Here is a 13,144-nt window from a genome sequence, read left to right on the forward strand (position 1 = left end):
TATGGGAGAATCAAAGCTAGACTCATGGATCAAAGACTCCATCCAAAAAGCAGTGGTTCTTAACCTCTTGGGGGAAGGAAGGTAAAATTACTTTGAGAGTCTGATGAAAGTTAGATATTCTCCCCAGAAAGTGTCACATACATATATATCACAACAACGTATATAATGTACCCATTTTCCGGGGGTTCAAGGACTCCCAGGAAGCTTATTGGTGGATTGTCCTGACCACGAGGAATCCCAGTGGTGCAGTGGTTAAGTGCCTGGCTTATCAAAAGGTTGCCAGTTCAAACTCATCAGCCACTGTGTGAGGAAAGATGTGGCAGCCCGCTTCCGTAAAGATCACAGCCTTGGAAACCCTAAGGGGCAGTTCTCCTCTGTCCTACAGGGTCACTATGAGTTGGAACTGACTCAACAGCATTAGTTTTTTGCTCTGACCATCCCAGGTTCATGGGTTCCAGAGGACTGCCTCTCACAAATTTACTTACAAGAGAGCACTGAAGAGAGGAGAAAAGCAAAGAACAGGGGAGAGCCAAGAGAGGAAAGTAAATATGGGGAGAGAGAGGAATTCATAGCAGATAAGAACCTGATTGTCTTATTTACTTTTGAGAGGTCTGGAGAGAGCCCTAGCGTTCTCATAACCTGGAACAATGTTGTGGCAATGTAAGGAGTGCGTGAACAGGTTTCTGTGCCAGCCCCCGACTAAACATAAAACTCCCTGGGTCCGACAGGGCTCAGCACAGGTTTTTGGAATTAAAAAAACAATGAATAAATCAGTCAATAAATATCAATTCGTGATCAAAGATTTTTCAAAGGGGTAAAGAATCAGAAGCTGATTAAGGTGCATTTGTTTGTTTTGCTCCCTCTTTTTACAGTTAAAGTGTAGTTTTAATCACTTTCCAGTTGAACCAACAATATACGGCAGGAAATGGTCAGGACACGAAAACAAGGAGAACTTGGACCCTTCACAGGGGATGAAATATTTCACTGAGATGATTTCCTGCTTGAGATAAAACTGTACAGAAACCAGAAGGAGCTCACTTTGGCAACATCCGGAAGAAAGAAGTCTGGCAGGAAGGAGCTGTTCCGGCTTTTAGGCTGCAGCAGGGATGGTAGGAGAAAGGTTTAAGTAGAACAACAAAGGATTTGGGGTGCAGGTAGCAGTAGAGCCTCTCAGCATGGAGCCCTATATGGGAACTCTATTCCTAACAGCCATGAGAACATCTCCCCAAGTACCTCAAACTCGTTTTCTCTAAGATCAAACTCATTGCTCCCCCTTGCAGGTCCCAACCAAAAATCCACTCCTTTTTTTTGCCTCCTATGTCTGTTTGGAACCCACCACCCTCCAGTCCCCAGACTGCTAATCTCAAAGGGAACTTTCACTTCCACTCCACATTCCCCTAATTGTTCAACAGGTCTTAGTGCATCTACTCATCTGAGTCAGAATTGACCCCACAGCAGTGCACTTTTATTGGTTTTAGTGCATCTATACCAGCAAGGCCTCTGATCTATTTCCGCTGGTCCAATACCATCATTTACCTCTGTGCTTAACAGCACAAGCTTTGAAATCAGACAGACTCCAGTCTTCTGCCTCCTAAGCCAAAACTAAACCTACTGCTGTCGAGTCGATTCCGGAGTCACAGAGTGGAACTGGCCCACAGGGTTTTCAAGGAGCAGCTGATGGATTCAAACTGCTGATTTTCTGGTTAGCAGTCCAGCCCTTAACCAGGGCTCCTCTCATATCCTGTGTAATCTGGAGCACGGTGAATTCTTTAAGACCTTCCTCCTTCTCTAAAGTGGGAGTGAGTCCAATTTATGTCACTGGGTTGTGAAGATTAACTGAGATAATGCAGAGAAAACACCGAGCACTGGGCCTGACACTTGGGAAGTTTAAATAAAAGGCAGCTGTTTATACCTTTGTTCCAGCCCTTGTTACATCCTGCCCAGATTATTCTAGTGGCATTTCATTCATCTTTCCCCCTGCCTCCTAAACCATGTAATAGGATAAGGTCAGAGTAACTGCAATATCACATAGCTGCAATGGAAACCCCTTTTCAGAGGCTTCAGTGGCCCAAAAAGAAGGGTTCCTATCCCTCACCATGACATTTCAAGTCCTCCTTCATGAAACCCCAGCCTACTTACGGGGCCACAATTTCCACTCCTTCCTAGCTATGACCCTCACTTCCTATTATAGTGCCTTTGCTCCTTTGCCTATAAACCGCCCCCACCCCTGACCATGAATCTCCCCACTAACCCAAATCCTACCAAGAAGCTAATTAAATATAACTCCCTCCACGAACTGTCCCTTTCCTTCCTTTCATCAAACTCTGTATGATGACCTTGGGCAAGTGGCTTAACCTCTCTTACACTCCAGGGATGGGGAGAGGACTAAAATGAGATCATGAATGTAAAGGGCCTGGCAGAGTTGGTGCTTGTCATGGGTTGAATTGTGTCCCCCAAAAATATCTGTCAACTTACCTGGGCCATGATTCTCAGTATTGTGTGACTGTCCACCATTTCATGTGATTTTCCTATATGTTGTAAATCCTATCGCTGTGATGTAATGAGATGGATTAGCGGCGGTTATATTGATGAGGTCTACAAGATTAGGTAGTGTCTTAAGCCAATCTCTTTTGAAATATAAAAGAGAGAAGCGAGCGGAGAGACACGGGGACTTCATACCACCAAGAAAGCAGTGCCGGGAGCAGAGCACGTCCTTTGGACCTGAGGTTCCTGTGCTGAGATGCTCCCAGACCAAGGAAAGACTGATGAGGAGGACCTTCCCCCAGAGCCTGCAGAGAGAGAAAGCCTTCCCCTGGAGCTGATGCCCTGAATTTGGACTGGTAGGTAGCCTACTATACAGTGAGCAAATAAATTTCTCTTTGTTAAAGCCATCCACTTGTGGTATTTCTGTTATAGCAGCACTAGATGACTAAGACAGTGCTCAACAAATGAAATCTAGTAGGTGTGACAGTAGCAGTGGTGGTAGCGGTTTACTTTATGAGACACAAAGTATTACTTGTTCAACTCAAGAGAAATACGCTCCAGAGAACAACCAAGCACAGAACTTAACACATACGCTGTGCAATGGCTTGCTCTCAACTGCTAAACTAAAGGTTGGTGGTTTGAATCCTCCCAGTGGTAAAAAATAAAAATATTTATTTATTTATTTATTTATTTAGTTACCTCAGAAGAAAGGCCTGGCAATCTGCTTCTGTTAAAATTATAGCCAAGAAAACCCTAGGGAGCAGTTCTACACTATAATACACGAGGTCATCGTGAGCTGGAATCTACTTGATGGCAACTAAGAACAACAACAAACAAGTGCTCAGTAAATGTTAGCTATGATAAAAATAACAACTAGTATTATTACTATAGCATTTAATTCATCCTACCTTGCACTGTGTTTATCCACACAGGACTTGTCTTCGATACTAAATTGAAACTTTTTTGAGAACAAGAACGCTGTTTTATTCATCCTTGTTTCCTTCATGGTGGTAGCAACCAGACGGGCACACAGCAGGCTTTTTTTAAGTGCAGAATGAATTTGTAAAAAGGGCAGTAGGATGTGAACAGTGATAGCAACACAGAGCACGGGTGCACAGACAAAGTCTGGAAGACAGTGGAACGCCTAGTGACAGCTGAACAGGACTTCTAGAACCACACTATTTTGCAGTGCAGTGAATTATGGAGGGGCTCTTTCCACTAAAATAAGCATAGTAGGAAGTGTGTATGGGATGGGTGGGGTACAGAATTAAGCCTGAGGCAAATACTAAGATCAGAAGAAAATAGTGTGAATAGCAATATTTTCCTTAGGATACCATTTCTTTTTCACTGTCACTAGGTGGCAGGTCATATGCTGATGCCAAAAAAAACTCCAAACCTGCTGTCGTTGAGTCTATTCCGACTCATACTGACCTTACAAGACAGAGCAGAACTGCCCCATAGGGTTTCCAAGTCTGTAATCTTTACGGAAACAGGCTGCTACATCCTTCTCCGGCCATATGCTGATAAAGAGTAACAAAACTCTGTTCTACCTAAATCTAGCATCACCCGTGTCTGGGAAATACAATCAGCAGATGTGATTTGTCTGTCACGCCCTGTTTTAATGGTCTATTTATTTGCCCGCCCCCATTTCCAGCAACTAGAGGGTGCTTGGCAATACTACATGCTCAGATACATTAAATGAGAAAAAGAATAGTATTAACTTATTTCTGTCATCTTTAGAGTAAAAATTTTCCACCATGATTAAACAGAGCTGAAGTAAACTGGACCATTCGAATACTAGTTGCCATTGATTCCAACTCATGGCAACCCCATATGTGTCAGAGCAGAACCGAGCTCCATGAGATTTTCAATGGCTGATTTTTTGGAAGGTGAGCGCCAGGCATTTCTTCCAAGGCACCTCCAACCTTTTGGTTAGCAGGGACTCCATTCCAGGGTAGTGTATAATAATAATAATAAGATATCTAAATTCCTGAACTATTACTATAAACTTATCTATAGAAACAAGATGATCTTGAATGATAACAATATATTTGAAATAAGTCATTTAAGTATGAGAGGCCATATTAGCATGTTATTAACATCTGGTGGCCACAGGACAAAATACTGAGGGATTAATAAGGATTTGTCGTGAATAGGGAACCCTGGTGGAAGTAGTGGTTAAGTGCTACGGCTGCTAACCAAAGGGTCAGCAGTTCGGATCCGTCAGGTGCTCCTTGGAAACTCTATGGGGCAGTCCTATAGGGTCGCTATGAGTCAGAATCAACTCGATGGCACTGGGTTTGGTTTGGATGGTGAATAAAAATGTTTCCAACGTTACAGTTTCAGATTTTCCAGGCCCTTAAATTTAACCATGTGATATAATTTTAAGCTTCCATATCCAGATGGAATGACCACTCAAGAAACGCCTATAGATCTCAGTTCTAATGAATGGATGAAGGCCCCAAGTGTTCTCAGAAACATTTCTTGAGGAAATTCACAAAGAATTGCCTGGAATCTAGAAATTTAAATTTATGCTATCGTTACCATCCTGCTCAAAATGCTGACCTAAAGGATTAGGCTTTCCAAGGATCAGAACTATAAAGTTTTAATACAATGCCCATGTAATGGATTGAATTCCGTCCCCCCAAAAATGTGTGTATCCATTGTGTGATTTTTCTATATGTTGTAAATCCTGCCTCTATGATGTTAACGAGGGAGGATAGGTGGCTGTTGTGTTAGTGAGGCAGAGCTCAATTCTTGGAATAAAAAAGAAAAGCAGGCAGAGAGTCTGGGGGACCTCATACCACCAAGAAAACACTGCCAAGAGCAGAGGGCGTCCTTTAGACCTGGGGTTCCTGAGCAAAGAAGCTCCTAGTCCAGGGGAAGACTGAGGAGAAGGCAGACAAGACAGAGAAAGCCTTCCCCTGGAGCTGACACCCTGAATCTGGACTTTAACCTGTTTGTTAAAGCCATCCACTTCTGGTATTTCTGTTTACAGCAGCACTAGATGACTAAGACAGCCCGGTTTTCATTCTTCTGTAGAAACCGGTTCTTTTTCCGGTTGCAGCTTTAATTTTCTTTTAGAAAACATATAATGAAAATTATAAATTCCAACATCTTTATTTTAGGCTTAAAAATGCTGAAAGTGTAAAAAATGGATAAGGGAATATGAAATATACAATCACCATTCCAATGGTAGCACCATTTTTAAAATACCCTAGAAAGTGACATTGGTAACTCGTATTTCACAAGCTAGAGTATAAGATGAAACAAGTCATGAAAGAAACAAGTTTTAGAATCAGTGATTGACGTAAAGGTATTTGGTAAAAGAGGTGCACCCGCGCAGGAGCAAATAAATCAGTGAGTTTAAAGCACTGACGCCACAGGGTAAGGGATGCTTCTTAAAGTCTTGCTTATCTTAGGAAAAAACGAACAAACCTGTTGCTCTGGAATCGATTCCAACTCATAACGACCCTATAAGGCAGAACAGAACTGCCCACAGAGTTTCCAAGGAGCACCTGGTGGATTCAAACTGCCAACATTTTGGTGAGCAGCCCAACACTTAACCACTATGCCACCAGGGTGTCCATTTTAGGAAAGCAGGATGACTATTTCAAGGATACTTCACCCAAATAAAAGTCGTTGAAACAGTAATGTTTGTACGAGAGGTCTTATTTTGAAAATGCAAGACCATCACCTTCTTAATTAAGAAATCAATTACTGATGAAGTCTTAATTAGGACGTCTTTTAGCTCTCAGGTAGGGGAATAGGAAAGAGGAAAGGAATCAGTGAAACACTCATTCCAGCTGTCACAAAAATCAACTAGCCTGTTAAATTGTATACGTGCGTGTATACATATGCATAAACGTATATATGTGTGTGTATATGTATCCACCACTTGTTTGTCAGTTTGTCATACTGTGATGGCTTGTGTGCTGCTGTGATGCTGGGAACTGCACCACTGATATTCCAAACACCAGCAGAGTCACCACAGTGGACAGCTTTCAGTGCAGTTTCCAGACTAAGACAAGCTAGGAAGGCCGGCCTGGCAATCCACTTCTGAAAATTAGCCATTGAAACCCCTATGGATCAGAATAGAATACTGTATGGCTGGATTCAAACATGCCAACAATTGTGAAGATGGCATAAGCCAGGCAACATTCATCCTGTTATACACAGGGTTGCCATGAGTTAGAGCAGACTTGACAGCATATACATACATATACGTACACGTGTGTGTGCATTTGTATACATGCACATACATGCATACATACATATATATACACATATACATGCACACACCCACTGCCATATTTTCCGATTCACAGAGACCCTACAGGACAGGTAGCAATGCTCCACTGGGTTTCCAAGGCTGTAATCTTCACAGAGGCAGACTGCCACAACTTTCTTCCATGGAGCAGCTGGTGGGTTCAAACCACTGACCTTTGTTATCAACTACGACCTTAACCATTGTGCCACCAGGATTCCATATATATGTGTGTATATACACATGTGCACATATATATACACATACACAGGCATACATATATATGTATATTTACATACATGTTTGTGCATATATACAATACACATATATACCTAAAAACCAAACCCACTGCCATCGAGTCAATTCCGACTGATAGTGACCCTACAGGACAGAGTAGAACTGATCCATAGGATTTCCAAGGAGCAGCTAGTAGACTCAAACAGCCAACCCTTATGGTTAGCAGCCGAGCTCTTAACCACTGCACCACCAGAGCCACTACATATACAGATATGTACACATATATACATACACATACACACACTCACACACATATATAGTGAAAACTTAATCATACTATACCTTTTCTTCTAGTTTTTCTAACAGAAAAAGGATGGCACCATCAAATACTTTTGCTTTGTTGAAAAGTTCACTACGACTGTAAAGCAAAGCGATTCTCAGTCTTCTAGATTCTAAATCTGGAATATATGTCACGTAGTACTGATAGAGCTGCCAATCCTGGGGCAAGTCTAAACTAAAGAGATTCGTGACCAGTTTCACAGGTATTCCACTAGAACCTGAAAAAGACAAATTTTTTTTGCAAAAATCATGTATTTATTATTTACATAATTAAAAACATCTATTTTTGGAGCAGGAGCCAACATGATGCTACATACAGATGTACCATGCCATCCCTCTGCAGCAAAGACCCGTAAAACAGATACAAACGTCAATCTGGAACCCTAAGCATCAAATGAAGGGAGAAAGAACTACATCAAGCACCAAGTGGAAGAAGAAACTGATAGAGAACAAAGAGAGCTATGGAGTGGAGGTCCCCTGCCAGCAAACGTGGCCGTGTCACCATCTTGGAGCAGAGCCAGCAACAACCCAGACAGGGAGTACAAGAAGGCAACTTCACAAGCTCCCAAAAGGAGACAGAACACCTGGTAATCAGAGAAAAACACTTTCCCACCCTTCACCTAGTACTAGCTTCTAGAAAATATTAAGTTAAAATCTGTTTCCAAATGATTATTTTGTTTAAACTGAGTACAAGGTGATGTTTTAAGACACATCTTTGGCACTTTGAAAATAACTTAAAAATATAAAAATACAGGAGGTAAGTGAACTAACTCTAGAACTCCAACTTGACCTTTGTATGCAACTATTCCAAATGGCACTGTCACTTGCTCAAAACTGCTGTCCATACCCTTCTGAGTGGAGTCTGAATCTCCCAGGAAAGCCACATACCTTATACAATTTTTAAAATTCTATTAGCCTCACTTCACTACCCAGATCATACTTTGCATTTCATAAAGGTAAGCACTTTTGTTTCAAGTGTGTGTGTGCTGGATTATACCTATTTCTTAGTGTGCTGCATAGTTTTTAAAAAAAGTTTGAAAAACACTGATCTACATTACTGAGTCTTAACATGTGAGGGGGAGTCACAAAGCCTTTCATTGAGAATCCAGTGCAAACAACAGACTCACTTCCCAGAAAATGCATATACCCACAATTCTGCATTTAATTTAAATTTTTTTTTTTTCCTGGTAAAGAATCCCTGAAATAGGCCACATTTTTCTTTTTACAGCTTATGAAGTCCAGAGCGGTTATTATTCTCCATATGTGAAAAGGGTAGGGAAGGACATGAAGCCTCTCTGTAATCCCCACCCCAGGTGTAAGGAGAAAATCTTTTCTGCAAACAAGATGTGATTTGCCGGGGGTGGGGGGGGGTCATTATTTGTATTAATAGAACAGAAACTTAAGGCCAAAGAAACCAAAGTGCCTAGACAATGCCTTAAGCACAGGAGATGTTCAATAAATATCCATTAACTGCATACACGAACTTGTTTTATTTTAGACTTAGAAACTAAAATTCCTTAAGGAAGATTTAGTAACATTCCAAAAATAAGCACTATGAAGATTGCGTACCTGTTTTGCAATCTCTTACATGTGCCAATTTCTCCCTGGTACAGGCACCCAAATCCATGAACTCTCTTCTGATTCTTCCACCTCTTCGCAGGAAGGTACATCCAACATCACCAGAAGATACACCATCTTTATCTAAAATAGGAAGACAACTCAGTAATACCTCGTATTTCATTCTACTGATATTATTTACAACTACTGTAACAAAAACGCATTCTCAAACAAAGCTAAGATTTTTGTGGTTTTAATAAAACTTCCACACATTGCTGAAAGCAACATAAGACTACATAGAGATGTCTTCCCCCTAAAAATGAAAAACTGTGAAGGAAGTATGAAATGTTTCGTTAGAAAAAACAGATCCTGAGTTAGACCCATCTCTAAACTGTGGATAGGACTGGTCTGATTCTCATCTTGGCTAAGGACAAAGCTCTATCTCCCTATGTCCTGCTCCACCCCATTTATGGAGGGCAGCTCTCCCTTCTCTAGCTCCTTTATAACACCCTGAGGAGTTACAAACTAAGACTGCCCACACCTGCTTCTCTGCACAGAGAGAGGCTACATCTCTTACCCTTCTCACTGAAAGGCAGAGAAATTGCCTAGAACATCGCCATCTCTTTTTATGCTAAATCATTCCCCTGGAGAATGAATGCCAGTATTTCACCTTGGGCCATATCACCTAGTATTAGCTTCTAGAAAACAGGAAGTTAAAATCTGTTTCCAAATGATTATTTTGTTTAAACTGAGTACAAGTTGATTTTTTTTTTTTTAAGATACATATTTGGCACTTTGAAAATAACTTAAAAATATAAAAATACAGGAAGTAAGAGAACTAACTCTAGAACTCCAACTTGACCTTTGCAGGCAACTGCTCCAAATGGCACTGTCACTTGCTCAAAACTGCTGTCCATACCCTTCTGAGTGGAGTCTGAGTCTCCGAGGAAAACCACATAAAATTCTATTAGCCTCGCTTGATTACCCAGATCATTCATTGCTCGTGGTTTCAAATGATGTTGGGCTGTTTTTCAAAATTAAATTCATCCTTAAAGGATGAAGGGTTTCCACCACTTGGTATTCACAAGAATGTATGACAGATATGGAAGGAAACTTGCAAAGAGAAATTGGAATAATGTTTGATGGTGGCAGCAGCGCTGGGCCTAAAGCATTGCCTCAGAGCAGGTCTTCTGAGAAGAGCACATTCACTCGTGTAGGTTCAGATCACAGAAGGTACCTGAGTATGGCTGGAAACCCCCCCCCAGGACAGAGCACAGACAGGAGAGCCAGGAGTGAGATGAATAGAAGGACTGACGATCCTCAGAGTCTGGGAGGGCCTACGTATTTGGAGCTTACACGTTTGGAAGAAATCAATCACATAACTTCATGATCAAAACAAGGGAAATGGCCAACAGGTTTCATTAGATATGACAATTCGCACCGGGTGATAGTGTCTACTTGGAGTAGCATGTTGACAAGTATCCTAAGGTCAAATCTGGCTTTGCAGGAAAAAGGGATATCATTAAATGGTGATGTCTACCATGGCTGGAATCCCTAGGTGGTGCAAATAGTTAATGCACTTGGCTGCTCACAAAAAGGTTGGAGGCTCAAGTCCGTCCAGAGGGGCCTTAAAAGAAAGTCCTGATAATCTACTTCTGAAAAATCAGCCACTAAAAACTCTATGGAGCCCAGCTGTACTCTGACACACATGGAACTGCCATGAGTCAGACTCAACAACATGTGGGTTTACATGGGTGAGGAAAAAGAGAACAGCAGCTTGCATGCCAGGTTTCTACCATCCTGCAAGGTAATGGCACCGGCATTTATACACCATAAAAACAAACAAACAAACACGTTGCTGTTGAGTCAATTCCAACTCATAGTGACCCTAGAGGACAGAGTAGAACTGCCCCATAGAGTTTCCAAGGAGCATCTGGTGGAGTCGAACTGGCAGCGCTTTGGTTAGCAGACATAGCTGTTTAACCGTATACCACCAGGGTGTCCATACATTACAAAGCATTTAAAAAAAAATTTTTTTTTTCAAAATTCTTCAGTGAACAAAAAACTGCTAAAAAACTAGCTTCCTAGTATCTGTGGGTTCTTATCTGCGAAGCACTGTCAGGAAACTCTGCAGCAGACTCTGTTTTAGAGGATCCCAAAAGGAACACGAGAAAGGAGGATCCTTCAAGGCAAGGAAAACGGGATGTTCAAGAAGTGACCCTGCTGCTGTGAAGCTTAGTCTCAGCCACCAGATTGAACGGAACTGAATGGAGCAGATAGGTACTCTTACTTTTCTGTGAAATCCTGCTTGTTCCCATGTAGCCACTGCTGGAGGGTGTGTCCTTGTCACTAAGATCAACAGATGCAGGCTAAAAGGGACAAAAAAAAAAAGTTTTGTTCAGATTTATGATGTTAAGTCATAAATCAAAAGGCGATCACAGCAAAAGAGCAGTATCGTAAGTCATTAGATTACCACGAGCTAGGAAAAAGAAATATTAACAGGTAAAACTCCGTGAGAGGTGAAGAGACTGCCAATTCCAGAGGAAAAAAAAAAAAGGATAAGAACAAGCTGTCATTTCCCCCATTCATCAAACTTGGATTTTAGTACCAACTCTAGCCAGATACAGTGTTAGATCCTGGGGGTATAAAGAAGAGGAAACGCCATGCTTGACTCAGGGAGCTCATCAGAGGGAATGTGGTACTAATGAGCATGGACTTATATGCTTCAAGGCCCATGGACATGGGCCTCTGCTACGTATCTGAACATGTAAACATATCTCTAGCAAGAAAATAGATGGAGGCCAGCAGACCTGGGCCATCAGTTCAGATGATGACTCTTCCTGAATCAAGTGGGCCAAAATTAGCTCTCGTGAAGAGAATATTATTTTCTTTTCACAGTAAGTACTTCTCTTTGTTCAAGATGTTGTTACATCTTGATCTGCAATAAAGCGTGTGAAGTCCACAGAAGACGGCTTTATGAGAGTAAAGACATAATGACCACAAGATGACTCACTCTGAGTGCTTTTTGTTGAAGAGGTTGCTGTGGATAACAAAAGTGTGTAGTTGTAACATCACTCAAAAGTTGCTCATTTGCAGGTCAAGTCAATCCAGTTGCCTAAATCCAACAAGAAGCCCAACCCAAGGTGGTTGCTCAAATTCAAACAGTGGTTGAACTTAAGCCCCATCTGTATTTGAGATTATGTATTTTTACAGATTAATTCGATTATATGCTATACAGTGGTACTTTGGAAGGTCCATCAATTTTTACCAGGCAGTTTAAAACAAAAGCAAGTAATTAAAAGTCAGAAAGTGGAAGGTAATGACACACTTGCTTTCAATTTTCTGTCCTCTTCACTACCTAATGAATCTACATTAATATCTTAATCAAATAAGATCCTTAGAAGAAAAGAATGCAAAAACCTTGGAAAGACTCAAAGTTGAGAGAGAAGATACTGCACTACTGCCTAACAGAAAGTAAGAAATATAAGCAAGGTAAGGCGTTGTCTGGGCTGGAGATAGCCAAGGGCAAGAGTGAAATAAGTCAACTAAGCGTTTCTACACACCGATGGCGAGGCCTGAGTGCGCCCTATTTCCGGGGTGCTGGGGCGGCAGGCGATGCCTCGCGCTCTTACGCGGGCCCGTCCACTCATGTTCCGAAGTCCAGAGTGGCTTCAGGAGCAGTGCGTTATCAATTAGGGCATCAATTTGGCATCCGGATGGCAAGGCTTGAGGAGCGCTGGCAGGTCTCCCGCCTCACTATGCCCGCGCGTGGGCGGCGGGGGCGCATATAGCCCGCGGGCGTTCCCGAGGCGCGAAGCGGTCTGGGTCCGGGTACAGCAGGGGCTCGGCGCTCGTCCCACCGCTCGTGCCAGCGGTTGGCCCCGGACGTGGACCGGGACTACGTGCGCCCTTAAAATGCCGGCGTGCGGTAGATTTCCACTGCCCCGCTGCCTGCCCCCCCACCGCGCAATGCTTCCTTTGCCTTATGCGCCCCGTCCCTGCCCGGCTTCCTGCATCCTGCGCACCTCAGTGAAGGCTGCCTCTCCCAGAGCCTTTTGGCAGGGGGACCCCAACTCCCCAGTGTGCCCCAGGGACAGAATCAAATAGGTTAACTAACGCTCTTGGCGCTCTGATCTGACCTTGACCCCTCAGCGGACTACCCAGATCCAGAGCAACAAAGTGAGAATCTGGGAGCTGTAAATTGACCGGGGGGGGGGGCGCTATTTTTATTGTTGTTCTTTTTCTTATTTAATTTCACCT

The 13,144-nt window shown here is 42.5% G+C and overlaps 1 protein-coding gene across 1 annotated transcript in view; it reads right to left on the reverse strand.

The window, feature by feature from the left end:
• The window catches only part of PIWIL4 (piwi like RNA-mediated gene silencing 4), a 57,188-nt gene extending 44,362 nt beyond the window's left edge, over positions 1–12,826 (reverse strand). Inside the window, exons 1-4 of the mRNA XM_049889546.1 lie at positions 12,448–12,826; positions 11,175–11,253; positions 8,897–9,028; positions 7,331–7,545 (exon numbers count right to left, since the gene is read on the reverse strand). Of these exons, the coding sequence (XP_049745503.1) occupies positions 7,331–7,545; positions 8,897–9,028; positions 11,175–11,253; positions 12,448–12,534 (513 nt within the window). The 5' untranslated portion in view covers positions 12,535–12,826. The remainder of the gene's footprint in view (positions 1–7,330; positions 7,546–8,896; positions 9,029–11,174; positions 11,254–12,447) is intronic.
• Positions 12,827–13,144: the final 318 nt, after the last annotated feature.

The sequence above is a fragment of the Elephas maximus genome, chromosome 7 (assembly GCF_024166365.1).
Source record: "Elephas maximus indicus isolate mEleMax1 chromosome 7, mEleMax1 primary haplotype, whole genome shotgun sequence".
NCBI classification, from domain to species: domain Eukaryota; kingdom Metazoa; phylum Chordata; class Mammalia; order Proboscidea; family Elephantidae; genus Elephas; species Elephas maximus.